The sequence below is a fragment of the Prinia subflava genome, chromosome 8, assembly GCF_021018805.1.
Source record: "Prinia subflava isolate CZ2003 ecotype Zambia chromosome 8, Cam_Psub_1.2, whole genome shotgun sequence".
Taxonomy (NCBI): Eukaryota; Metazoa; Chordata; class Aves; order Passeriformes; family Cisticolidae; genus Prinia; species Prinia subflava.
In genome coordinates, this window is record NC_086254.1 from 11,165,464 (window position 1) to 11,191,581 (window position 26,118).

At 38.5% G+C, this 26,118-nt stretch overlaps 1 protein-coding gene across 5 annotated transcripts in view; it reads left to right on the forward strand.

Annotated features, from left to right (window-relative positions):
* The window catches only part of PITPNM3 (PITPNM family member 3), a 46,650-nt gene that overhangs the window by 15,180 nt on the left and 5,352 nt on the right, over positions 1-26,118 (forward strand). For all 5 annotated transcript variants that reach the window (XM_063402997.1, XM_063402999.1, XM_063403000.1 and 2 more), the window contains exons 4-17: positions 1,692-1,739; positions 3,533-3,609; positions 5,612-5,847; positions 9,632-9,821; positions 12,513-12,632; positions 15,160-15,341; positions 16,653-16,822; positions 18,318-18,488; positions 19,250-19,444; positions 20,246-20,394; positions 21,973-22,089; positions 22,738-22,854; positions 24,048-24,196; positions 25,218-25,367. In XM_063402997.1, the coding sequence (XP_063259067.1) occupies positions 1,692-1,739; positions 3,533-3,609; positions 5,612-5,847; positions 9,632-9,821; positions 12,513-12,632; positions 15,160-15,341; positions 16,653-16,822; positions 18,318-18,488; positions 19,250-19,444; positions 20,246-20,394; positions 21,973-22,089; positions 22,738-22,854; positions 24,048-24,196; positions 25,218-25,367 (2,071 nt within the window). The remainder of the gene's footprint in view (positions 1-1,691; positions 1,740-3,532; positions 3,610-5,611; positions 5,848-9,631; positions 9,822-12,512; positions 12,633-15,159; positions 15,342-16,652; positions 16,823-18,317; positions 18,489-19,249; positions 19,445-20,245; positions 20,395-21,972; positions 22,090-22,737; positions 22,855-24,047; positions 24,197-25,217; positions 25,368-26,118) is intronic.

A 26,118-nucleotide genomic window follows, 5' to 3' on the forward strand; every position in this document is an offset into this window, starting at 1 on the left:
TAAAAGATTTACATAGGTATGTATGTAGCATTTTAGTGCTGAGAAATGAATTGCAGTGATCTCTTTCAGGAGAAAACTTTGGCAGACCAGGTAATACAAATTTTTTGGCTTCAGTGGGAAGTCCGTGTTGGGTGCAGCTGAACATCTATGAGATAGATTACAAAACTAAAACTTATTTTTGCTTGTATTCAACGTGTGAGAGACTTCTTGTTGTCATCAGGTTATTTTGCTCTTTAAAGTCAACAAATCCTTCCCCAATAAGCAGGGAACAGGTGACAGTTGTGACCCAACCTCTTTGGCAGAACACCAGTCTGTGAATTGTCCTGTCAAGGAACTGAAAATTAAAGAGATTGTATGTGAAATTTGGAAATAGCTAATTCAAATTATTTTCATTCCTGAAAGGTAAGGTGTGGCAGTGTACTACAAGTACAGCTTGCACAAGGAATGAACTAAAGCAGATTTGTTTGGTATATATTAAAAACCTGTTCTTCTTACTCTCTTCAAAAACAAATTGTCAACTGATAGTTGGAGCACCTGAAAAAATAGAGAATAGTTGCAGAGCTCTTACTTTGTAAGAGCTTGCTTACTGCTGCATCCATCAGAGAAGTTAAACATTATTATTATTCTTTATTAACCCTAGTTGGATTAAGGATAACAATGTTTTTAATTCATGAGATTGAGACAAGTTCTAGAGTCTTCTTAGGCACTAGGCAGAAGCTTTCATTGAACACAATAAAATCAATGGGTAGGCAATGGCAGCACATGCAGTTTTACTCACACATCATAGAGGACCACCAGCTTCCCTGGTCCTTGTCATTTGCTATTCTGTTCTTTGATGCCAGGCACGTGCAACAGGATGTTGCCTCTGTTGAGTCAGGCTGTGCCCCAGGAGCAGAGTTCTGTGTCTGTTGCATGTCTAAATGTACTCAAGTGATAGGTAGGTTCTGGGAAAAAAAATAAATGTTGCCTGGGCCTCTGAAAAAAGAACCTAGAGAAAGGATTGAGAGACTTGTGTTCTTATCCCATCTCTGAGGGTAGATGTAGGCAGAGGTAAGCTGATACCTTTGGGTTTTGTCGTGGTCGACTGATGGCAAAGGCCTTTACGCTCCATGGTAGTACTGGCCAGAGTGCTGTAGGAATGCTTTATCTACAGGTAGGGCTCTTATTCCCATATCCTTACATCTCTGTATATTAGGTTTTTGTGTTTAGATCTGAGTACTTGCAACTTTCCTTGGATGGGTGGACTGTGGGAGGGAATGGAAGGACAGAAGTATTCTCTAAACAGTTGCTGATTAAATATTTGTAATAAGAATCTGGTTTGTATTGCTAGGTAAGTTATGCCAATCCTTAGTTGTTAAGAGTGGCTACAGGTTATCAAATGAATTCCTACCTGCATTCCTCTATGAAATAGATTCCTCCCTACCTATCCATAAATTTCATTGCTTATGCTACCTTATGATTAAATGAAAAGTAAAATCTAGCTTCTAGCATAACCATTTTGATTAATAGATTCCAGCAGTTGTCAAGTGTATCATGTGCTGGTCTATTTCCGTGGAAGCCAATGGGGGTTTTGGAAATTAGCGTTGTAGTTGTCAGTTGCAAAATATTTACAGCAACATGGGAGAAAAGTAAAGAACTTGATGTTCATGTAAAGCAATTTTAGTTTACATTGTGGTTTCTTTCTTTTGCAGGTGAAGAGTCTTCATTTTGCTCATCTGGCTTTCTACAGGAAAAACAACGTGAGTTGAAGTTGTTCTCATTTTCCTTTGTACTGAAGGTATTCAACAACTACAGACAGTAATAGCACTTGTTAACTAGCACAGGCTGTGTGGTATGTTACACTGAGAAGAGGAATGCATGTGGAGGGATCATGATTATTTTAAATTTTCTTTTAAATTTAATTATATTCAACATCGATTATTATAATGTACCAGGAAAGTGCCTGTGACATTATTTAATGCATTAATGCCTTATAGTGTTGGCTGAAGTGGTAGAGGTTCTACCACTGGAGGGTGAAGCTGCTGTTGTACACAATAGCTCACACAGGGCAGTACAACATGGCTCAATTTGAAGTGTAGGAGCCTTCAGTACTTTGTGCTCTGGACTTTCTTCTCCCACCTCTGCTTAGGGAGGTACAAGAAGTGTTGCTGTTAAAATTTCTGAGTGCTGTAAGAATGAAAAGTGCCTAGCATTGCTAGGGTTCCTTTGCTGCTGATGCCCAACTTCATGAGTGTATTCACATGTGGCTCTACTTTTGATCTTTCTATGATTTTGCATTGCTTGCTAAAGAGCAGGAATTGACTTACAGAAGTGTGTGGTGTTAAGAAGGGTGTTTCCTTTCATCACAGTTATCTCTGTGGATATTAGCCATTACCTTCCTGGATTTCACAGTGAAATGTCAGTTCTTTATTCCTGCAGCTGTATTCATAAGCACATGTTGTCACTAAGTGCCAACCCCTTCCCTTTTGCAAATCATACGTTTCCCATCTGGCCTGGTCTGGTAACTGGAATTGTGGAGCATTTTGAGTTGAGATCCTCAGCTAAACCCTGTTTATTTCTTCTTCTCCTGTGCTCTGTAGTAGTCATTTACAAGATCTAGTAGCGTGTGTATGTGTAAGACTCATTCAGTGAAGCAGCTATGGAACGTAATACAGGAACTATCTCATGCTGTGATTTTCAGAACAGGATTTGGTCAGAGATGCATGCCATTATTTTCCTATAAACAGTGCAGTTTGCAAAACTGCATCTGCAGTATATTTACAGTATTCTTTCTCATTTGTTAATAGAAAGCATATGTCACAGCCTTCATGTGAACATATTTCTTTTGATGGATTTGTCATTATGAAGGGCTAGCAGTAGTGCAGCAGATGGCAAGAAACAGCATCATTTCTCATGAGAGTGTGGTAATGGAAATAGCAGTTTTCTTTTGGGACTATCACCACTTTATCCTTTGTAGCCAACACAAGTTCTCTCTCTTTTTTTTTTTTTTTTTTTCTCCTCTAGACTTCTCCCTAATTAATATGGCAAAATATTAGGGATATTTGAAATGGTCTGTGTAATAAAAAAAAAAAAAAAAAAGAGGACTTGGCTTGATTCTTAGTATGGGTTGGAACTTTACCTCATGATCTCAGAAGTTTAGGAATGATGATACAAATTCTCTTCTAGCTACAGGGTACAAACTTTTTTTTTTGGTCATGTATCAAATCAATGCCTTTCTTGCCTGCTTTGGCGTGTTGAATCACTCAGTGTTTTTCCTTTCACCTGGCTTTCTTCTCATGGTGATCTTGAGATCTGATGTACTCCACCTGAAGAGACAGGGCAACAAGTTATTTCAGGCAAAGCTAGAGATGCAGAACTTGCTTAGTGTCTCTCTGAATCACTGGTGAACGTGTATTGTTCTGTTTGACTACAGGATTTCCTGTGAACAGAACTTTCTGTCTTGAAATTAATAATGTACCTTACCTCCATAAATGTCTGTAAAAAATGTAACAGGGAAATACAGATATGACTAATATGTCTCTTTTCCTTTCAGGTGAATTATATAGAACCTCTTTAAGGAAACAAAGGTTCCCTGCACAAGGCAGTATTGAAATCCATGAGGACAATGAGGTGAGATTGTTTCCTAAAACAAGCTATGGTGATTTTCAAGGATTAGGCATGTGAAAATGTTCTCATATTATGTTATGTTATTGTAAATTCATCTGATGGCTTAGTGTGCTTTTCCTTTGTTTAGTGGGTGCACATGCAATCCCTGAAAATCATCATAAGATTTTTAGACATTGCATACTTAGGTGGAAATAAGACTCAGTTTTCTGAAGAGAAATTGTTATGTCTACTTAGTACTTGACTGGAAATGCAGGTTTTGTGAAGCAGATTCAACAGCAGTCATGAATTTGATAAAAACAGAATTGCCCTTTTTTAGAAGAAGGAAAGAATCTCAATACGTTGTGGTCCTTCCAGAAAACTGATTAAGGTCCTCTAGTCACACACAGGACAGGTAATGGAAGTGTTTACCATTTTTGAAGAATTCAATCCTACATCCCCCTTAAAATTATGACAGTCATTGATTGACTTCAGATGTCCAGTCGATTAGTCATTGAGCACCTTGTCTAAATCATGGCCAAGCTACTGCTGAGAGACAAATTAATTTTATTCCCTTTGAGTCTTCCTGTGAAAGATACCAGTTAAATCCAGCTGAAAGACTTCTCATAACAGTGACTTCAGCAGTATTGACCCACTTGAATTTTTCCATTTTGAGGCTTTCAGTTCCACCAACTCCTCAGCAGTGCTGCTTATTTACAAGCAGACATTGTCCATGGAAGGAAATGCATTTAGCTTTTAAAGGGAATTACTAAATTTCTCTTTTGAAAACTGAAATGAAACCTTTTGGGGAAGGAAATTCCAGTGCATGGAAATTCCAGTGCATGGAAAGTGGAACCTGAAAAATGCTTGCATGATTCTCCTGTATTTAAGCAGATACAAGTCAGGTCAGGAAAATGCCTTCGCAATGAATACTTCTATTGGTTACTAAAATTCATGGGCTGAACAGAGATGGTGGAATAACCTACAATTCTCTCATTTGCAGCCATTTCTCTGTCATCACTATACAAGTGCTAAAGGTACCCATTTCCCTTCATCCCAGAACTTAAGAATAAACTGTCCAGAACATTGCCTGATTCTGAGTAAATCACTCAATCTAGCATTTAATAATCCTTAGACAAAAAACAATACTGTTGCTTTTGCAGTTTGTTTATATTTGGTCAGTATCTAAAAATCTTCAGGAATCATGTCATCCAAAGTGAATAAAAAAATAGCAGTCAAGATTTAACAACAAAAATCTAATCTTTTAATGTATTAATGAGTTCTTGGAGTGCACATGAGTATCAAGGGATAAAGAGGAAAAAAAAGGTGAAATTTTGAGGCATTCAAAATGCTTTTCTGGTTTCAAATAGGAAATATCTTGTTTATTCTACAAAACATGCTGATTATTGTCTGTGTATGTGCCTATTCACATATTCATAAATTTGTTTGTGAGTTTTATGAATATTAGCAATGATGCTTTTTTTTACTTTTTCACTAAGTGTCTTTCATTTTAATAAGAAGCTACCAGTCTCAAAAGTCTGAGATAACTATATCATCTGCTTTTGCTGAATGTTTTCATTGGCAGAGAAATTTGTCTTTTTTGGACTTGTGGTGTTTTGAATGAGAACCTTGCCAGTAAATCAAGCAATAACTAGGATGCCTAGACAGATGATTGCTTAGGCTGCCTGTGGAGGTTGGAATTTTTCTCCAGTCTCAGAGTATTTATGGTAACTTCTGATGTACACAAAGCTGTCTTAATCTTTGTTGATCTGAAACCTACATCTGTGGTACACAGGGTTTGTGCCAGAGCATAGTGGGCTATATATGATTCAGACCTACTTGAATTAAATGGAGCACAGGACATACACATGCACACACACCCCCCCACCAACTCCAGTGAAAGCAAATATCAAAAAATTATCACAGTGGGGGTGGGAAAAGAAAAATCGCTGCTAATATTGACACCAAGTAAACTAACAAAGTCCGTAAAAATGCCTCCTCCTTTCCTATTTCCTGTTTTTTCTCATAGGAAGGAGTCCAACACCAGAACTGCAAAACTCATGTGTTAATTTTGATCCTACATGGGGGGAACATATTAGACACTGGAAGTGGAGACCACAGCAGCAAGCTGGCAGACATCAACACCTTCAGTTCTGTGTTTGAGAAAGTGACCCGAGCCCATTTCCCTGCCTCTTTGGGCCACATCTTAATGAGACTTGTCCCCTGCCCAGCAATCTGTTCAGCAGCTTTCTCTCTTGTTTCCAGGTAAGTTGATTTGCATTCCCTGGTGTTGGGTTATGCATAGTGGTCTTGAATGGTTTTCTGTGACCCATATATTACATAATGAAATTTTGCGGATCATTCTTAATCGTCTGCTGACTGCAAGACTTGTAACGATCTTTCATCCTTTTCTAAGTGGATGAATTTGTTTTAAAAACCATTTTTATTGGATGTATCCACTTCAGTAGCTGCTTTTCCTCAGCTGCTTTTTGAGTCTTGAAATTCTCTCATTGAATGAGAGAATATTTTGAAATAACACTACTTTCCATGACATAAATGTTTTAAATGGCACGATAGAGAAAGGATACAGAAATACATATTCCTGCGTCAACTCTTCTACAAATGCAAATCAGGATTAACTGCTGAACTCCGGTGAGGGGAGAAAAGAATCAGTTTTTCTTGGTTTTGTCTGGGACTTCCCTAAGTGACGATTGCTTTTAGAATTTTTTCTAGTTGCAGTATAGTGCCCAGGGTTACATTTGAAGCTCTTGTAGAGCAGAAAACCCTGCAGAGGAGTTGAGGAGGTCTACAACCACGTTTTGGGCCTTACAGTGAAGGAATGGTGATGCTTGCAGATCAGTGGAAGAGGTGGCAGGGTGCAGACCAGACTGGTGGAAGTTGTGCCTTACTGATTGCATCACAGAAAAAACTCATTTGCATCATTTGCAATGTGGAAACAACCAAGAAAGAAGTGTGTATACATCCAAGGTGCTGCTCTGTAAAGGAAGAGGACTGATAGAAGAGGAGGTGAAACATCAAAGAGTGTTTGGAAGGTCATCTTTTCTCATTTGTGCCATTGGTCAACAGGTTTTTCTTCCTCTTCACCCCTTGAGAGTTATGTGCACTCAAAGAACTCAGTGGCTGCAAGTCTCAGCTGTCTGGAGGAGGAGCTGGTAGAGTAGAAGAAAGAATGTGTGCTGGCAGCCCAAATGAACACAGCTCCAACTTTCTCTGTTTCTTTATTCCCTCTTGCTGCAGCACAGAATATTCACCCAGACTGAAAAATGCCAGATGGGATGTTTGAATGTTCTATGGAATCATTCTGAGCAGTGATACAAGATTGGTATTGTAGTGGTATGTTCTTTTGTGGAGCTGCTTGACATGTACCCATTTGGTGCTGACAAAAGAAGAGACAGTTCCTGGCTCTCACATTTCTGTAGCCTCATGCCAGCAGCTTTCATAGCCAGAACTTCAAAATGCAGCTGTGGAACATGAAGGTGTTTAACAAACTGTGGTGGAGGAAGGGTGGTTTTAATTACTGTAGTGTTTCAGTGAGGGTGAGCCAGATAACTGACTAAGCAGTGGTACAAGATTTTGTACTAGCTTTGAAGGTAGTCTCCAGTTTCTGGAGATGCAGGCAATAGGGCATGTTAAGGTGACCCTGAGATGTTCTCAGCTGATCAGAGCATGGTGCTACTGATGCTAAGATTGTGGGTTTCATCCTTTAGTGAGCCATTCACTTGAGAGTCGTACTCAATGATCCTTCTGGGTCACTTCCAGACCACTGGTGGTGTCCCCCCAAGTGCCTCCCCCAGGCCTTCCGCCAGCATCACGATGCCCCAGCTGCTGAGGACACCCACACACCTCTGTCTTGGGCCCACAGCAGACCAGTGACACCATGGTGAGGCCTAGGGGGCCCTGAAGGGCTCGGGGCAGGAGGGTGTGTTGGAGAGTGTTTTGAGTACAGAAAAACAAACCATATCTGTAAAAAAAATCCACATGGTAGTTACCCAAACAAGTGTTACCATATAAGTGATTTTCCCCTCTGCTTTCTCCTCAACTCCCTCTCTGTTATGCAGTCTCAGTTATTCCTGCTGGAAATGCCATTGTCGCATCAATCCCTTCTTCCCTGAGAGCCAGGTGTGCACTTACCCACCATGAAAGATCAGGCCTGTCTTGTAGCTGAGTCATTTGTTGCCTTTCACTGGGGAGGTGTTAGGTTCTAACACTGGTGACTTTATCTCTCAGGTGCTTAGTGATTTCAGCTGCTTCTGTGTGATTTCCCTCTCCATCTCCAGCCTTTGTGTAAGTGTTTGATGTTTACAACCTGATGATTTTCAAGATAACAAGATTTGTGCTCTCTTCAGCTTCAGCACTGATATTTTGCCTGGTTGTCTGAGCTTCAGCACTAATACTTAGCATGTCCCCTGTGACAAACAACTTCATCTCTTCCATAGATTCTTTTGGTGGTCTGGATGTTTCTTTCCTTTGTGTTGTGTCTGTAATAACAATGGAGGTCACTGTGGCTATACCTTTACAATAAAACACATTGGAATTTAAAAACCCAAACCCTCATTTCTATGCCGTTTACCTGTTTGTCTTGACAATAATTGCTCTATTTCAGTTTTATCTACACTTCTTTAGCTATGGGGAAAAACAGCAAATTGCCACCTATTTATTTTTCCATTGCTGCTGGTTTGTATAGTTCTCTTGTGAATATTGTTTCCATCTTATTTTTATTGTGAAAACATACGCAGGTATTTTTTTCCATTTCAAGTATTTATTTGATATGTTGGATTTTTTTCTCCTAGGTTTCTTCCTTTCCCTTTCTGAGGTGTTATCTACCAATTTTATTAGTAAATTAGAGGTTTTTATGTAGGTTTTGAAGGTTCAGTTTTAATTTTTGAGTTAGTATTCATAATGGTATATCTGCTATGCATTTGGATGATCTAATCAGCTGGCAAAATGAACCTGTGTTAATTGATAAATTGACACAGCTTGGCAGGCCAGCTGAGCTTGAGGACCTAGAAACTGTTTCACTACTTTGGATGAAAAATACCAAGTGACTGGTCTGCTTCAGCCCGAGGCAAATGTGAAAATGTCCAGTAAGGCTCAGAACATGAACACAGACCAACATGTTTTCTGTTCTTCCTCTATTGCCGTGGTAGAAGTCTCAAGGATATGAGTTTTAGCAAAGATACAGACTAATTACATTTCAGGCAGCTTGCTTTTAAATACTGTGACAGTCCACCAAGTTCCCAAAAAAAGGAATAGAAAATACTGCTCAAGTTGTCTGCCTGTGGCTTTTGGATGGACTTTTGATGTGCTGCATTATCCAAAATACTTCTGACTTTTCTTGAATCTCTAAAGGACAGTCAACTTACTCTTAGAACTTGCAGACAGTGATGTGCCTTCCATCTTTAGCTCTCTGTGAGTTGTTTTCCCACTCATGAGTAAAAATCAGTGAGAAACTTGCAGGGTGCGCATCCACTAAAGTAAAGCTGACATTCTATCAAATTTAAGATTGCATTTTCAATTAAGTCATCTCCTTTTTTGCCAGATGTTACTATGCCAACATTTGCTGTGATTTCAGAATGTGTGCAGCTTTGTTTCATCTTTTTGAAAAGACTGGACACTGGGAAAAATATCTTAATGTGCTTTTGAACAGTATACTTGTCATACTTGTGTTCTGGGAAACTATTCCGTTGTGATGGTTGGATTCTGCTCTCTGGTGTAGTCAGTTATTATACCAGGGGGAAACAAAAGCTGAAATGTAATCATGTTGTTGCCATTCAAAATTATGTCTAGTTGTTTGTAGAACAATTGCACCAAATGTGTCTAACTACAGAAATACCTTCTACTGTGATCCCATTCACCTAAAGCAGTAATGCCGAGGTTTTTTTAAGGAGTTGAATTCTCTGAGAAAATGATCCTTCCTGTGTTTGCTCATTGTGAACTGCAATAGCCCAACCCATTTCTCTTAGTAACTGCTCATTCTCCTGTGTGCTGCCTCTTGCAGTTTTCCAGATGATAACATGTCCTTTTCTAGCCTAAATCCCTACAGCTATGATGAGAGTTGTCTCAGCAGCAGTGAAGACCACATCCCGCTGGCTGCCTTGCCTTTGCTGGCTGTTTCATCTCCTCAGTACCAGGATGCAGTTGCCATGGTGATCAGTAGAGCAAATCAAGTTTACAATGAGTTTCTCAAATCTACTGATGGGGCTGGTTTTAATGGACAGGTAGGACTATTTTCTCTTACATCAAAGTAAAATTTCTTCAGAATAAGGCTGTTTCTTTTTAAGCTATTGTGTTGAGGGGTTTGAGTTACGAGTGTGGAACACTACAAATACGATGGATGAATGAGTGCTAGCATGGAATCACATACACAAAATGCCTTCTCAATGTCCAGCACAAGACAAGACATTGGCATTTCTGGAATTCTGTGCACTATCTCACATGGATTTACTCAGCTGGTGGAAGATTATATACATTCTCCCACAAGCATTTTGACTCCTAACTTCTTTCTTTGCTATGGTATGGTAAGCAGGGTACATAGTGAAAAAGCATGCCAGGCTGAGACAAATGATCCTCTGTGTTAATGAGTTCTTCAGACATAGCTCATGGGAAAATTGGGACACCTTTAAGATCCCAAGAAATCCAATACTGAACTATTATTTCTTCTTTGCCTCAATCACTATAGTAATAAAGCAATTGACAGTAATGAAACATAGAAGACAAATACTCAGTTGCTAGCAGTGTTGCAGATTTCTTTCTAACTCTGGGGAAATAATGTGATTTTTCTGGTGACCCACACAGCAGTGAAGTCACCTATAGGTTGCTTTCAACTGACAGTAACTGTCTATTACTGTTCCTACTTCACCATCTTTAGTCTGCAAAACCTCCTGGTTCACACAGAAACATGATATTGATACCCTGAGCTACTGATATTATTTTGTAATGGGGCCATCTACAATTGCCAGGAACATGCACTTCCTTTAAGTACAGTGACTTCCACACCTCAGGAAAAGAAAGAAAATACCATTAATATAGAATACAGTGTAAACTTTGAAGGGAAGCATGTGTCCTGTTACACAAATTCTTTTCCATGGCCCTAATAAGATTATTCTGTGATACATCAATATTTTTAGACTAAAATTTGGTTGGAAGGCATTTTTACTACATATAGTAAACTGCTCCTGGTTAAAGCATAAAACCAGCCCAGCTGCAGTGACAGAACATTATGAAAGGTGAAATTATGTAAAGAATAATGATACCAGTTACAAAAATAATATGAACATTTTCTCAATAGAACTTCAGTGTTATGATTTTTTTCTTTGACAAAGCTACAAAAAAGTCTCTCTGTTGTGGTTTACAAATGATACATATCACTTCTTGTGGAAGAGTCTACTTGACCTATGTATGTTCCACAGAATTTTCACCATTAGCTAGCAGCATTGTTAAAATGGGACTTCTTTGTGTGCTCTAAAGTGCTTTGCTTTCCTCCTTAGAAATTTCAGCTCTGCCTCCAAGTAAGACCTGTACCGATGGAGTATATATCATATATCCTGACATGTGCCCTGTGCGAATCTTTCCTTTCATATTTTTTGTCTCTTCTGTCAATTTACATTACAAGTTCATGAAATCAGAGATTGCCTTTTTGATTTTATATAGTATCTGGAACAAATTAATTCCCTTACCTTAATGCCAATAATAGTAACAATTAGAAATCCAATGGTAAATAGAAGACGATATTGCAAACTCCCTACAAAATAATGCTGTTAATTTTATTAAAGATACCTGTATCATAAGATTTTTAGCTCTTTGTGGACTTCATTATGCAGCATAGGAATTTGAAAATCAAAGAGTAAATTGGCATGCTGTTCAATTGTACACAACTTTAAAAACAGAAATGCCTTAGGATAGATATCGCCTCCGTATTTTGATATTTTATTTTATTTTTAAAGTTTTTTTTATCATTTTAGTTGAGTACAAGAAATGTACTCAATAGGAAGAGTGCTACATGGATATGCACTGAGAGGAGTTTTTTTTCCTTACCTGCATCTTGAAGAACTCGCTTTTCCTAACATTCTTCACTTAAGAGACAACATGCACAACATCCTTTATCCAAAACTTGTAGTTTAGTGTTGTAGTCAAGCTGAATTCAGTTTAGAAGTAAGTTAAGGTTTGTAATATCTTCTGTTATGCTAATCAGATTTGGGAACAACAGATTAGACAATTGCTTCAGTTTGGAAAGGAGAGGCTTGCTGAGGCATGTTATCAAGCTGTTACTCATGCTCAGACACAGGCAGGGAAACAGGGAGAAAGAATCATCTCATGTGAGATGGGGAGGTGTTCAGTGGAATTGGCTTGTGAGGGAGATTCTGGTTTACCATAAAATTACTCCTGAATTCCCAGTTTTAGTAACGTATGTATTTTGAATTGCCAGATCCATACTTTGAAGGTAGCTTCTATGTTTATATTAAATGTGAAGCAAGAGTGAATCTCTCTGCTTAATACCTCATTTTGAAGTTTTGTTCCCTTGTCCTGACAGGGAAGTACCAGTCTGTAAGGTTCTCTCCCCTGTATGACTCGGAAGGAAATGTTGAGTGCCTTGAAATCTTTGTGACACTGGTCATCCAGTGATGTGGACTTACCAAGCTGGAATCTGGCTGCAAGCAGCTGGGAGAGTTCTAATACATTTGGCAGAACTCCCACTCATCAAAATAGTCCCCTGGGACAGATATTCTTTGCTTAGGGCATATTTCTGATGATAAAAGAAAGTAGAAAAAAGTAGCTGCAATATAAACCAAAGTGTAAAAACCAGTAATAAGGGGATGAAGTAAGACAGAAGCTCCTCTGCAGTACTGTGATGATTTCGTCTCTTTTAAAAACACTTGCTGCATCTCAAAAAAAAAAAATCTTTTTTTCAGGTGTGTCTTATAGGTGACTGCATTGGAGGAATTTTGGGCTTTGATGCCATCTGCTATAATTCTAATGCAGCTTATGAGAGTCGGAACAGTAGCAGGAGAGGAAGCATCGGCAGCATCCAGGTGAAGCGAAAAAAATACACACAGCTGAAACCCTATCGATTCATTTCATGGAGGAAATCAGCTCCATTTAAGCCAGAGGAAATTTAAGGATTTGGTAAATTGCCATGATAGAATGGGATTCTGCCCATGTATCAAAAATTTGCTGTTAAAAATTAAGTTAAAAATTTAGCTTGCGTTTTATGATATACAGAAATCAGTAGTGAAGGCTTTACCTGTTAGCCTTTAAAGCAGGGTTACCAAGTCTCTATATTGTACCCCTAACTGTAGATGCAAACAAGTTCTTGCTCAGAAGTCTCTGGTAGGCTGCCATTTTTGTCAAAATATTTTCTTTCTTGTTTGCTTGCTTGCTTGCTTTCGTTCTTTTGTTCTTTTCACCTGAGGTCTAAAATTCCTCACACTGGGGGTAGTCTAGCATTAAGATATATTATGAATAAATTTTAGTGACTAGTGAAAGAATGCCTCTCTCTTCATAAGGAGTGCAAGTCACCTGTGGATCTGTGAATGGACCACCAAGTGTCTATACAAGTGCTGCATTAGCACAGAAGAGAGGATTCATTCTACCTGTGATCCAGGAAAAAATTTATGGTAGTAAAGGTACAGGTTTTTAAAGTAATGGTAGCATGTAAACTTCATTTTTCTGTGCAACACACTTGAGAAAGAAAATTGAAGTTCAACTGATCTTAAGTACTTCAGGCTCAAGTAAGTGTGATGAATTAGAGCTGACACTGTGTGAGGTGCCTATGCTCTGTTTGGCTTTGTGACCCTGGCAAAATTGTTTCATCTCTTTAGTTACCACCCCTCAAAAATGGGCTCAGTGATACCAACCTTCTTGGTTCAATTGAGAGCTACGTGTGGTGGGAATACTCTCAAGAACAGAGACATCCTCTAAATTTTTCCAGGAAGGAGAATTCCCATTCACTTGCCACAGAAGCCAGGAGATCCTCTTGGCTGTTGGAGACAGTAGATAGAACTGTGTTGGAAAGTTCATCTCAGAGCTCGTATACCTTATGAACTTAGCTTCAGAGAAATAGATTCAATTGACAGGTTTCCCATGGTCTGTCTGCATGTCTTTTAATCTGTCATGCCCCAGACCTCATCTGTAAGCCTTGCCCTCTCTTTTCCTCTATCTTGTCTAGTTCAAGTTTTACACTTCCTGCTTAAAAGTACCGACCATGACAATGTAATTGTACTCAGTATAAATAATTACTCAATGTAATTGTGCTTGATGTTAGGGCTTGTGAAGAGTGTTCCAATGACACTTCAACAGTCTTATGTGGTGGCATAATGCTATGTCCAGGAAGACAGGAGCAGATAGAATAAAAAAAGCACATAAACAAGTGTTTGGAGACAGACGTATGCATGGAGGAGGAGAACAACTTTGAATCCTGCTCTCTTCTACAATGCCAAGCTAACTGTCCAGTGACCTTCTCTAGGGTCACCTCACAGAGATCTAATCCATGCCCTTTTAAAACTGATTTTTTTTCTTCATTGAATTTGCCTGTGCCTGCCCCTCCACTTTCTCTATGAGGATGCTATAGACTGCTATGAGGTCTCCTGTCAGTCCCCTTTTCACCAGCCTGAACAAGCCATGAAACTTCAACTGCTCCTCATATGGCTTCTCCTTCAGACCCTTCACTATTTTTACAGCCCTCCTTCGGACATCCTGTAATAGGTTTTTTTATCTTTCTTGTATTGCGGTGCCCAAAACTGCACACAGGACTCCAAGTGAGGCCACCACACCAAAGCACAGCAGGACAGTCACCTTCCCTAGACAGGCTGGCAGTGCTGTGCCTGATGCACATCAAGATGCAATTGGTACTCCTGGCCGCCAGGGCACACTGTCGATTCATATTCAACTGGCTACTGACCACGACCTCCAAGTTGCCTTTCTGTGTGGCTGCTCTCCAGCCTCTAGTTCCCCAGGCTTTATGCACAGTCATTATAAAAATATGCCTCATGCATGCAGATCTCATGCATGAATGAAGTGTGAGGTTCAGTCCAATGGCATTTATTTTGAAAAGGAGCATCTGCAGCATCAGGGAGGAAATGAAAAATAATTTAATAATGAACAGTAAATAAATAATCTTAAGGATATGGTACCACTAGTCTCCTCTTGCATCCTGCAGAAGCTAACATTTTCAAAAAATCAGATCCCATATCCATGTAGCATGAGCAAGATCATTAATGTTGTAATGTGCATTTTGTGCACTCAGGTAAAATTCTTTCTGATTACCTTATGATATTTGATGTCATGAGGGATAAAGCTTTTGCATTACTCCTCCTTTCCACCCCTTGCACCCTCCTTCACCCTCAAATTCCTGATTCCCCTTCTGGCTTTTAGGCTATTATCTTGAAGGGAAATTTTGTCTTCATCTCTTTCCTTCTACTGCAAAGAGAAATTTTTAATCCCTTCCATCCTTAGTTGGATAAAGTGAGGTCATATGTATAAATGCAGACGTTTCATATAAGCTCTTTTGTATTTTGTTAGCTGTCTAAATCTTCCCTTTGCTCTGTTCATTTTCTGAAGGATAATCCAATCTCAGCAGAGGACTCCAGTCTGGGTGACAGCAAACATCTGAGCAAAAGTAATATCGACGTCTCGGGAATCATGGAGGATGAGAAGCAAAGGCCGCCAGTGCCTCGGAAACAGAGTGACTCATCTTCTTATGACTGTGATACCATAACCCAGCATCATGCATTCCTGTCCAGGTAACCACTGTCCAGTCAGTGGTCACTGACTGAGTAAAAGAAATGGGCTTGCCATTGAAAGGAGCCTGTTAGCACCAGAGTTCAGAGGCATTGTTATTTTTTGTGGTATGTTTCTGGAGGTTTGCTTAAAGTTCTTGTCTATCCCTCAAAGAAAACTATGGATTTAGTGGGTCTAGTATAAACATAATCACATCTGGAGAGTTTTTAATGTAATCTTTATTCAGTTGTGAGGGTTTTGAACATGCAGAAATGAATGTGTGAAGTTCTATTTCTTAAGTACAGCTCAGTCAAAACAAGACACATGAATACTTTATAATTGTAAATTTCTGTTATCTATTTATTTTAAATGATCCCTCTGACTTCACTTTCAGGACTTTTATTATTCTCTAGAGAGATAATTGCTTTAGATGCTCCCATTGGTCTATGAGCTATTCAGATCAGCTTTAAAACAACTACAAAAAACCCCCTGTATTTGGCTTAAATGAGGAGGAATTTGGGGGAAGAAGTTAACTTAGTTTTTCTTTATCCTAAAAAACCTTTGAAATACATGGGATGGGAACATAAGCATTCTCTTTGTCTCATTGTTGCTCCTGGTCCTGGCTATTTGATTTTTTTACTTACCTGAATTATTCGGGCTTTTGTTTCCTCTATTTATCATCCTATTTCCTTTATTTCATTGTGAGTGATGCAGAGGAGGAAGTCTTACTGTGTGTTGAAGTTTCAGTTCTGCTGGAGTTGAGTATAGTGCAGACTTAGCACTGTGCTTTACTTCAAGTCTGGCATTTTTCTTAGTAGCAGGTTAAGGTAATTCTATAGTCTTGCTTTGACTGAAAGTCGTTTGCTTTGTTTTTATTGACTATTCTGCATTCATTTTGAAACCATTGCATTTTCTGGATATCAATGTGTTGTAGAATGTTTTCCCTCTGAGACAGAATGGTTGTTTTTCTCTTGTCTGCAGCTGAAAACATAAAGATTTTTTTGGTCAGTCACTTTTAGGTTCTTTTATAGGAGAAATCCTGTGTTACATTTCAAACAGTAAACTTGAATATTCATGGTCCTTGCTAAACTTTACCACTTAAGTGTTCTGTAGCATAATTGCAGGAAACTTTTGCATGTTGAAAGTAGTAAATTTATTGAATAGCCACACTGAAAATCATGGCTGCTATACTGCATCATCATTTTACAGTTTTAAGGTGTTTTGCTTAGATCTAAGTGCCAGTGCTAGAGCTTTCTAAGCATCCTGTTTCGGGAATGTTCTTTTTTTCTGAATACCATCTTTATTATTTTTGATTCAGTATTTTCTTTGTTCAGCATCCATTCAAGTGTGTTAAAAGATGGTGCAGACCTTCCTCCTGTGGATTCCAGTCTCTCAGAAGTAAATCTGGGCCGATTTGAATTTGAGGTGTCTGATTTCTTCCTTTTTGGATCACCGCTTGGTTTGGTGCTGGCCATGAGGAGCACTGTTCTGCCTGGTCTGGATGGTAAGCTCTTCTTGGGGTTAAAATATGGGATGCATTTGTAAACAAAGAGGCTCACACAAAAAGGAGGTAAATAAAGGAGCCTAGTTAAAGTCAGGAAGTAAGGTAAGTTTCTTCCTTTAAGAGATGGGAACATTAATGCAGGTGGGTACTGAGGTGATGATGATTGTTCCAGGGATGTCACTGCTCACTTACAGAAGTGTGTCTTATGTTCTGCTGTTAATCATATATTCCATGTCATATATCATGAAGCTCACACTTCACCAAGGATCAGTCATTGAAAACAATACCAAAAATAACATTTTTGCTTAGTTCGGCATTACCTCTTGTTCATGTCTGGCTTCACAAGTGGATTTGGCCCTCAGGTGTGTTGCTTGTGAGCCATTCTTCCTCTCTAGTAACAGAGCCTAGTGATCAGACACAGAGAGGATTTTTTTAGTTTTATTTCTAAAATACCTGGATTTTTTAGTTTTTCAGTTAAAAGCTTACATTTCTTTTTGTTATTCAGCACACGCTTTGTCTCTTTGCATGGTATGAGCTTTGGATGGCACAGTATCTTTATAGGAAATGATGCATTCATTTATCAGGCGAGGGAGAAAATCTGTTGCAATAATGAGGAAGAGATAATTCAGAACTCCAAGGTTTTTTTTTCCTAGCCAATAGTCCTTTCCCCAGTCTCTGCTCTTCTACCCTCCAGACACTTTGACAGGAAAATTTCATGTTAATTACTAGTATTTTAAACTATTTTCTTCAAATTAGCTCTCATTTCCATCTTCCCTCTGGTATCCTGCAAAGGAGTACGCTTTGAGAGCAGCTCAACTGATGGGCATTTCAAACACATTCTGAGGTGAGCAGCATCTACTTGAAGTATAATTAGTCTTTAGAGGTGCATATGATAAAAAAAAATCCCATTTTAAAGTGGTAATTGTGACACAATTGAGAGGAAAACAGACAAATTGAAACCTATCATACAGACAGTTGGAAATTAGTTGTGAAGAGTCAGGTGCCCTCTTTACTGAAATGAAAGGTAGAAAGCTATCTGAAAATGTGACAAGTAAAATTCAGATGTATTTATTTATTTGTTTTGTTAGAATCAGTTTTTATAATATAAGGGAAGGTTCTGCTGTCCCCTGGGTTTAAGTCCTCTGGATGTCACAAGTCCATCAGATCATTTTGCTGGTAAATATTTGAAGTGCTGAGCATCACAACTATAATGCTTAATAATACATTTTCAAGATTTTTAACTTCTTTTTCCTTCCTTGCTTCCATCTGTTTCTGCTTCTCTTCACATTCCCTATGTGCCTGCATCTCAGATTGTGATGTCTCTGTAAACTTCTGTGAAGTGTTCTTTACATATGAAAAGGAAACAATTCAATTAAATTTCTTTTGGCCAGATGTGTGCCAATCTGGAGTTTGCAGAAGACCGTATATTTCTGTACAGACTCTTTGAAAATTGTAAAATAGCAATACTGACCTCTCTGTCTTATTCTCATCCAAGTATGCCAGGTCCGACCAGCCTGCAGCCAAGTGTACAGCTTCTTTCACTCTGCTGACCCCTCTGCCTGCAGACTTGAACCATTGCTGGAGAAAAGATTCCATCTTCTTCCTCCATTCAGTGTCCCACGGTACCAGAGATACCCACTAGGGGATGGAAGATCTCACCAATTAGGTACAGTGCCTGTTTTCATAGCTCTCAGTGCTTGTTGTTCTCTTAAGTGTTCTCTCTGTACACAGCTCGAGAGATTTTGAAATAGCAATGGGCTAGCATGCTGAGAACAAGTCATCTGGGACTGAGTAGCACAGACATACTTTGCAAGTGTAGAACCAAAAAAGATTACGAAGAAAAAAATATTCTTATGCATGAGGTTTGTGATACTACTTTGGTTAAAGAGAAGTTGGAAGGCAATACCACTGTTTTAGTTGAAGAACCACTTAGAAAATTCCATGTCTTTGACTATAATTTTAAACAATTTATTTTTGCAATCAGTTGACCTTTGCCTAGATCTTCACATGTTGTTTCTTTTGGTCACTTGTGGTTGGTTTTTTGTAGATATCTACTAGGACATGTCAGACCGCTGAGTAGTCTTGATTGCTCTTCTCCTAGGTGGGTTACTAAACAATAGTTATGTTGGCAATAAAGATTTGAATACAGGGAAAGAAAAAAGCAGAAACAGATTGATTTCTGGGGAAGAAAGAGGAACGGGGGGGGATGAGCAAGGTGCTACTAGATGGAATTGTGCTTTTTTGACTTTATAGAAAATAAGGTAAAATCATGTAGGCATGAAGTATCTTTGACTTGTCACATTATGCAAGAAAGGACGTTTTGCTTATGTCAGAAAGAGGACCAGAGCAGTATCACAGACACCAGTTTCAAAACCATGGTGTACATCTTTTTTTTTTCAATCTTATTTTCATTTTTGTAACCTGCAGGTGATGCTCTCCACAATCACAGTGGTCTGTTCCTTGAGAATAGCTCTTTGAACATACCTTTCTCTCAGGAGAGTCCTGGATCTCCAGATACATCTGATCAGCCACAAGGGAAAACAAGAAAGTTGAGCTTGGGCAGCACAAACAGTGAAAACTCCGGGTCAACTGAAAGCTTGCCATCAGCATGCCTCACCAACAGTGAGTGAAGCCTGGTGCCATGTGCTATTGGATATGGAAACAGCCTTTCCCTTCACATTGTTTCTGTGAAAAAGTTGATTATGAAAAGCTATCTGCTTGAAATTTGGGAAGAATGAGAATAACGCAAGTTTCTGCAATTTTACATAACGCAATTTATCTTCCTTTTCTGTTTCTAATTAGATAGATAAATAAGAGTAATAGAAAAGACGTCACGGTTTTATATTAAGGTGCCACTCATAAATAGCCACAAGAGTTTCATAGTAACAAGGGTTTATTATCATGTTCCAGGCATGAAGCAGTAGAGGTAGATAAGATTTGTTACTCAAAAATCAAAGTGCTATAAATCATTATATTGTCCTGCTATGGTTTATAGTCCACACATATATGGTTTATATATGTCTCCGTGTATGTGTGTGTGTGTATCTACCTATCTAGCTATCTATTTCAATATTTACTTCACTGCTTGGGAGGCATTTTCAATTTTTACCCTATAACATGATCATAAAAGTCCTAGTCTTTCACTGTACATTTTCTGTGGACCAGAAAGCAATAGGGATCATGCTGAGGTCATTTCTGCTTCCCAAAACTTGGACCTAGAAGAACTCTTTAGATGGCAGGCAGTTAAGTGATGATGCAGTCAGTAAAAACAGTGCTTTTGTGAAAGATAGATAGCTTTAACAGACTCAAAATATCAAGATTAAGAAAGCAGAAGACTTAATTCCATTATCTAGCTTAAAAGTAAAGACAGCAAGAAATTTATTGATATAAAAATGTTATGCTATTTTGTTTCATTTTTTGTAGTTACTGCAAAGTGGTGGGGAACAAAACGAATAGATTATGCCTTGTATTGTCCAGATGTGCTGACAGCCTTTCCTACGGTGGCCCTGCCACATCTCTTTCATGCCAGCTACTGGGAATCAACAGATGTTGTGGCTTTCATCTTAAGACAGGTAATTGATAATTTTTTTTTCTGTCACAGATAACCTTGTGATCGTCAATTGCATTTTCCAAGGGTCAGTCTTTTAATCTTCAGGTCAGTTAGATGGCTAACAGTTGATGCATCACATACAAGTGCATGTAGGAGTGACAGATCTGGATTTATTGGAGAGGTAAGGGGGACAGTGAGCCTACCATTAGCACTGCTGACTTTGTGACCAGTAATATTGCACCTTTATGCATACCTCACCCTTTCCAGATGGTGAGGGGTGAGGAAGATTTATCTAACCCTGTATTATGTATTAATTTCATCCTGTTTTTGAAGGAATAGGCAATCTCCAGCCTTAAATAATGATATATCTCTCTATTAAGTATCAAATTATTAGCATACATCTGATAGTAAACCAGTTTGAAAGTACTGCTTCTATAAGAAAGTCAAGTCTCTCCTTTACAGAAGACTTTCCTAGCCTAGTATGTGCATTACAGCTTTTAGAATTTAATAAATCTTTCAGGCATTTAAAACATGTCTAAAACAGTATTTGAGCTTACAGCACTACATAAAAGTCTGGTTAGTTCCAGCACAGCCTGGACCTTCTGCCCTTGTTGAGGGTTAAGATTAAGACTAATGGCTCCTGAATGCCCCGGGGGGTGCATATACTGCCTGCACTTTACCTCTAGTGAATAGAATTTATGCCAATTTGTTAAAAAAAATATGCTTAATGCTCAACATTACTGTGATTTGTTGCAAGCCAGCTGCTTTGCTGACTCTGATTGCAGCACAAATTTACTCAAGGGACTTCACATGAGACATATTTTAAAATGGTTCTAGACCGCTCTTCTAGCAAGAGCACTGAGAGTGTAAACTTCTCACAGCACAGAAAACCAACTGTTCAACTTGAAAAATTTGCTAATCTACTCATTCAAAGTAGCTATTTGTGATTGCAGGTACAACCCACAGATTTCAGTGAGACAGGGCTTATGGTTTCAGAGGCTTATGGCATCACCCACACCCAGATTCTGAATTCTGTGGGTTGTGTCCTGAAGTCTGAGTTGGACGTGCAGGTTTCTTGGTAAGTGTATATTTAGGTTGTAAGAACGTGTATGATATAACAGGCTACTGCATGTTCACAGGTTGGACTTCTGTGGGTCCCTGTGAGTCTCTGCCTATCACCTACTGCAGTAGTAATACCTAAAAGGGATAAGAAACATTCTCTCTCAGTAGATGTGTAGAAAATCAATAAAGCTGAAGTCAGGAGTCTGACGTCTGCCACATAAAGGACATTAAAAAATGCTTCTGTGGTTTTAAGCTGTTTACTGACTTTGCAGAACATAATCAAGATAATGTGACTGTCACTCGATACCATCCTGATGTTTTCACAGTTTTCTCTGGAGGAATGTGCAGACTGTGTTGTGAAGGAAAAAGCTGTTCAATAAGTATACGAGATTAAATGTTGGCCAACAGAGTAAAGCAGTTTCTTTGTCTGTGCAGTTAATGTGAACATATGGCTGGGGCAGCAGTGCAATTTATCTTTCTTTGACAAGTACCAGGACTCCCCAGGCCACACACTATTAAAATATTAATATACTTTCAGGTGATGAGGTATGAGAATATAAATTTCAAGGAAAATGACAACCTGGATCCAGAAACACTAAGTCCATCAAATCCACGAGAAAAATGGCTACGCAAAAGGACACATGTCAAACTGAGGGTAAGTTTAACTCTGAATTTATACGGCAGCTATGAGACATGGGTTTGGCAGAAATTTGAATGGAGTTTAATCTCCCCGAGTAAGAGTTTACATAACTGAATATCACTAAAGAGCTGAAAACTGCTAACTTAATCCAAAGCCAGGCAGATTAATGGTAAGGGAATATGAGCAATTTTGTCTTGGTTTATCACTTCATGCTGGGAGAAAGTATATTTCTTTCTTTAAGTAACAGACAGGCCCTAACTTTCCATTATGCAAAGCAGTTTCTTTTATGCTAGACTAATCCATTAGCCAAGCAAAAATATTTCCTCCTTTCTTCAGGTGCAAAGTCAGTAATGTCAGTTAAAGTGCATGTGCCCTGCACATAGTGATGTGGCTCTATGGCACCACTTGAAATGGAAAAGAATTGACTTTCCCTTAAATGTTCTCTCTTATTTGGTTGTCTTGAGCACTCTCTAGAAAGTCTATTCAGGAACCCACCATTAATGGAAATCAGACTCCAGCTGAAATGGGAATGCAGTGCACTTGATGTATCTCAGACATACTGTGCAGGACTGTGTTTCTGTGTCACTGTTCATAACAAAATAGGAACAGCAGCCTCGTGACAAAAACAAACAGTACCCTTCCCATCTTCTGCTCTTATTTCAGAATGTGACTGCTAATCACCGAGCTAATGATGTCATTGCAGCAGAAGATGGTCCTCAGGTACTAGTTGGGCGCTTTATGTATGGACCTCTGGACATGGTGGCTTTAACAGGTGAAAAGGTGAAGTCCAAGTAATCAATTTTCTTAATTTTACTAGAAACAGTTATTGAATGTAGCACACATGTACAGTGTCTGAAAAAGCCTTACAGTGAGGAGAAATATGTCACTAGGCCTCTACTACTTCAGCAGAATTTGCTCTAAAGTGGGCTTTTCTCATAGCTGACCTTTTTCTGAGCTCTCGTCTCTCTTACCTAATTATGGCTATCTCCTTTGGTTAGTGATGAGTGTGCTGTGCAGTGGTTTCTGAACCTGCCATCCAGCTGTACCACCTACTGGAGACAAATTACTTTCCAAGGAAGAAGGAAAAATAATTTTATAGTAGTTGACAAAACACTAAAAGAAAATCATGTATCATCCTATCCAGGTAAAACAACTAGATAAAAGAATAGGCATTCTAGAGGCTAGGTGGCTGCTGTGTCTTACACATGGGCAAGTAAAGATTAGTTTTAGAAATTAGTAGTATTGTGACACAATTGAAACTGTCATTCCTAAAGCTGCATGCAGAAGCCAGGCTTGCAGCTAATAAGGCCAAGCATCAAGTAAACACATTTTTTCATATTCACTGAGATTGTAAGAGTTTCTGTGCAAATTAAGAGAGCAATGCCGCTGAGCTGAAGGCAAAACTGAAGCGTGGAGGCTTCACTTGGACTGTTTCAGATCCAGCAAAGTATACAATACCCTTTATGTTAATTTTAAATAAATATTTCAGTTGAAGAAAACTATACTAATGAAATTTTTTGATAACTTGAAGTGTTTTGGTTGTAGGTGAGGTTACGATTTGAGAAAGATTTCATCTCAATAACCAGATGAAATTTTGTTGGTTTAGTGTACGAAAAGGTAATACAGCCATGCAAGATAAAATTATCTTTTTCCTATTTTAGGGTTCCTTCTAAATTTCTGACCTCTATACCTATGTTTGACACATGCAGTGCTAAGATCAGGGCTTTAAATTATGAAGACAATAAATTATGAAAGCAATAAACTCTTGTATTATATGTTGGGAAGCATTTGCTTATTGAGAGGACTCTCTTTGAAGTTCTTACTGAGTCGTGAAGTTCTTTCAAACTTCCTTGTAAGCTTTTACTACCAGCTGTGGTTGGAGATACTAATATTATCTAGGCTTGGCAGGCCTTGTAAATAAGAGGGTTCTTTGTTGATTATTACACTAGATTACTGTTTCATTGTTTTTGCAGGTGGATATCTTCATAATGACTGAGCCATCCTCGGGTAGGTGGGTATATTTTGACACAGAGATCTCCAACAGCAGTGGACGAATATCCTACAATATACCTGAACAGAAGAGACTGAGAGTTGGTGTGTATCCCATCAAAATGGTGGTCAGGTAATAACTCCAAGCTGGAACTAAAGCTGTAATGGGTTGTTGTGATGAGGAAAGAATTTCAAAACTGCATAAAAGATTCACTTGAGTCCCTATTTGGGAGATTAAATCAATGAGATGAATTTAGCTGAAATAGAATGTATTGTTATCCACCAGTTAACAAAGTCCAAAGTCAGCTTACAATCCTGTTTAGTGCTACTTGACAGGAGAAAATGTTTACCACCTTTTAATAAAAAAGGCAGTCAATTCAAGAAAATAGAGTTACTGATACGTAAATAAAATTATATTTAAAAATGAAGCTTTAGAGTGCAGGAGTAAGTTTCAAAGAGGAATAAAATAAATTGTTCTGTCTGTTCATTAGACTGTGAGCACGTATTTTAAGACTCTTCATCATCAGATTTAAACACAGTCTTAACATTACAGGTTTTAGGGAACATGAGGAATGGGAAGACCTTTGGATTTTCTTGTCATTTATCCATTTTTTAACATCCAATTCTCTTAGGGAAAATACATCATAAGGAAATGTTTTTCATATCTTTCCAGGAGAAGAGTAGTGTATGACTGCATTGTTTTTAGTTGTCTGGGTTTGGTTGTTTGTGTGATTTTTTGTTTGTTGCTTTTGTTTTTGTTTTTCACTTTTCTCAACTGGCACTCCCATTGTAATTTGCAAGGACAGAGGGTGGCTAATGCTCATGTTACCAACTGTTAAGCTTATGGAGAAAGTTTGAGGAGTAGTTAGAGTGCTTCAAGCTGGTTTGCGGGGTTTTTTTCTAATTCTTTTAGTTATTTGTACGTATGTGATTTCTTATTAAGAGCAGCATCCAAATTTCTCTTTGAAAAACTATTTCCTAAAAGTGTTAAGTTTCAATTGTCCCACGTAAGACTGAAATCAGAAGTCGTATTTGACAGTGATTTTTAAAGCTCTAGGTCCAGACATATCTAATTTCAAGTCCTAGGTAGAACATGCAGAAGACATATTCTGACATTCTGCTTTTTGAATTAATTTATTGCTTTGACTCTCCAGAGGGGACCAGAGCAGTGCTGCAAGTTACCTGACTGTACTGCCCCGAGGAATGGAATGTGTTGTGTTCAGCATTGATGGTTCCTTTGCAGCAAGTGTATCAATTATGGGAAGTGACCCCAAAGTCCGAGCAGGGGCCGTTGATGTTGTCAGGTGAATGAGGTTTGAACACTTCAAATGTCTGACTTTCTCCTTGAACACAGCAGGAAACAAAAGGATTGTTATACTAAAGACAGCAATTTTCTAAGGGCCAAGGTCCTCTACAGTTACATTTCTATATTTTCTTGCACAGCACATCTGCCTGAATTCCAGAGCAATATAGGAATGCTGTGGATTACATTGAAATTTGTAGTTTAAGTTGCCTAAAGATAAAAAGTTGCTTCATGGGAATATGACCTTGAAGTGTGTGCAGTGAATTAATAATGATTCCATGTGTATTTTGTGTTTCACTAATTTCAAATAAGGACATATTTGTACTTCAAAAATATCAGGTGCCAGGAACACAAGAATGTTTTTTGGAGGAAAAATTAAAAGGCCTTTTAATCCATTCTTGCAGGTCTGTTAATGTTGCACTGAATGGGAAAAGGCAGTTCTTTCGGAACTTGCGTGGGAATATAGAAATGTCAGTTTTCAAGGGTTTCCTTATAGATGAAATGGCAGGAAATCTCATTAAAGATTTCAAAAGGAGCAGTACCTAGTGTGTTGCAAGGTTTATTCTAAGTATCTTTTTAAATGGCTCTCATATTTTTTATAATGTTTTATATAAGAATATCTCTTGTTTTCCTCCATATCCCCCAAGGTGCAGACATTATTACTTAGTTTCTTGATTGGAGCAGAGACTTAGGCATGCTCCTTTCCACTTGCTGAAGGATAACATCTGACTTCTAACTGGTCTGAGAAAAAT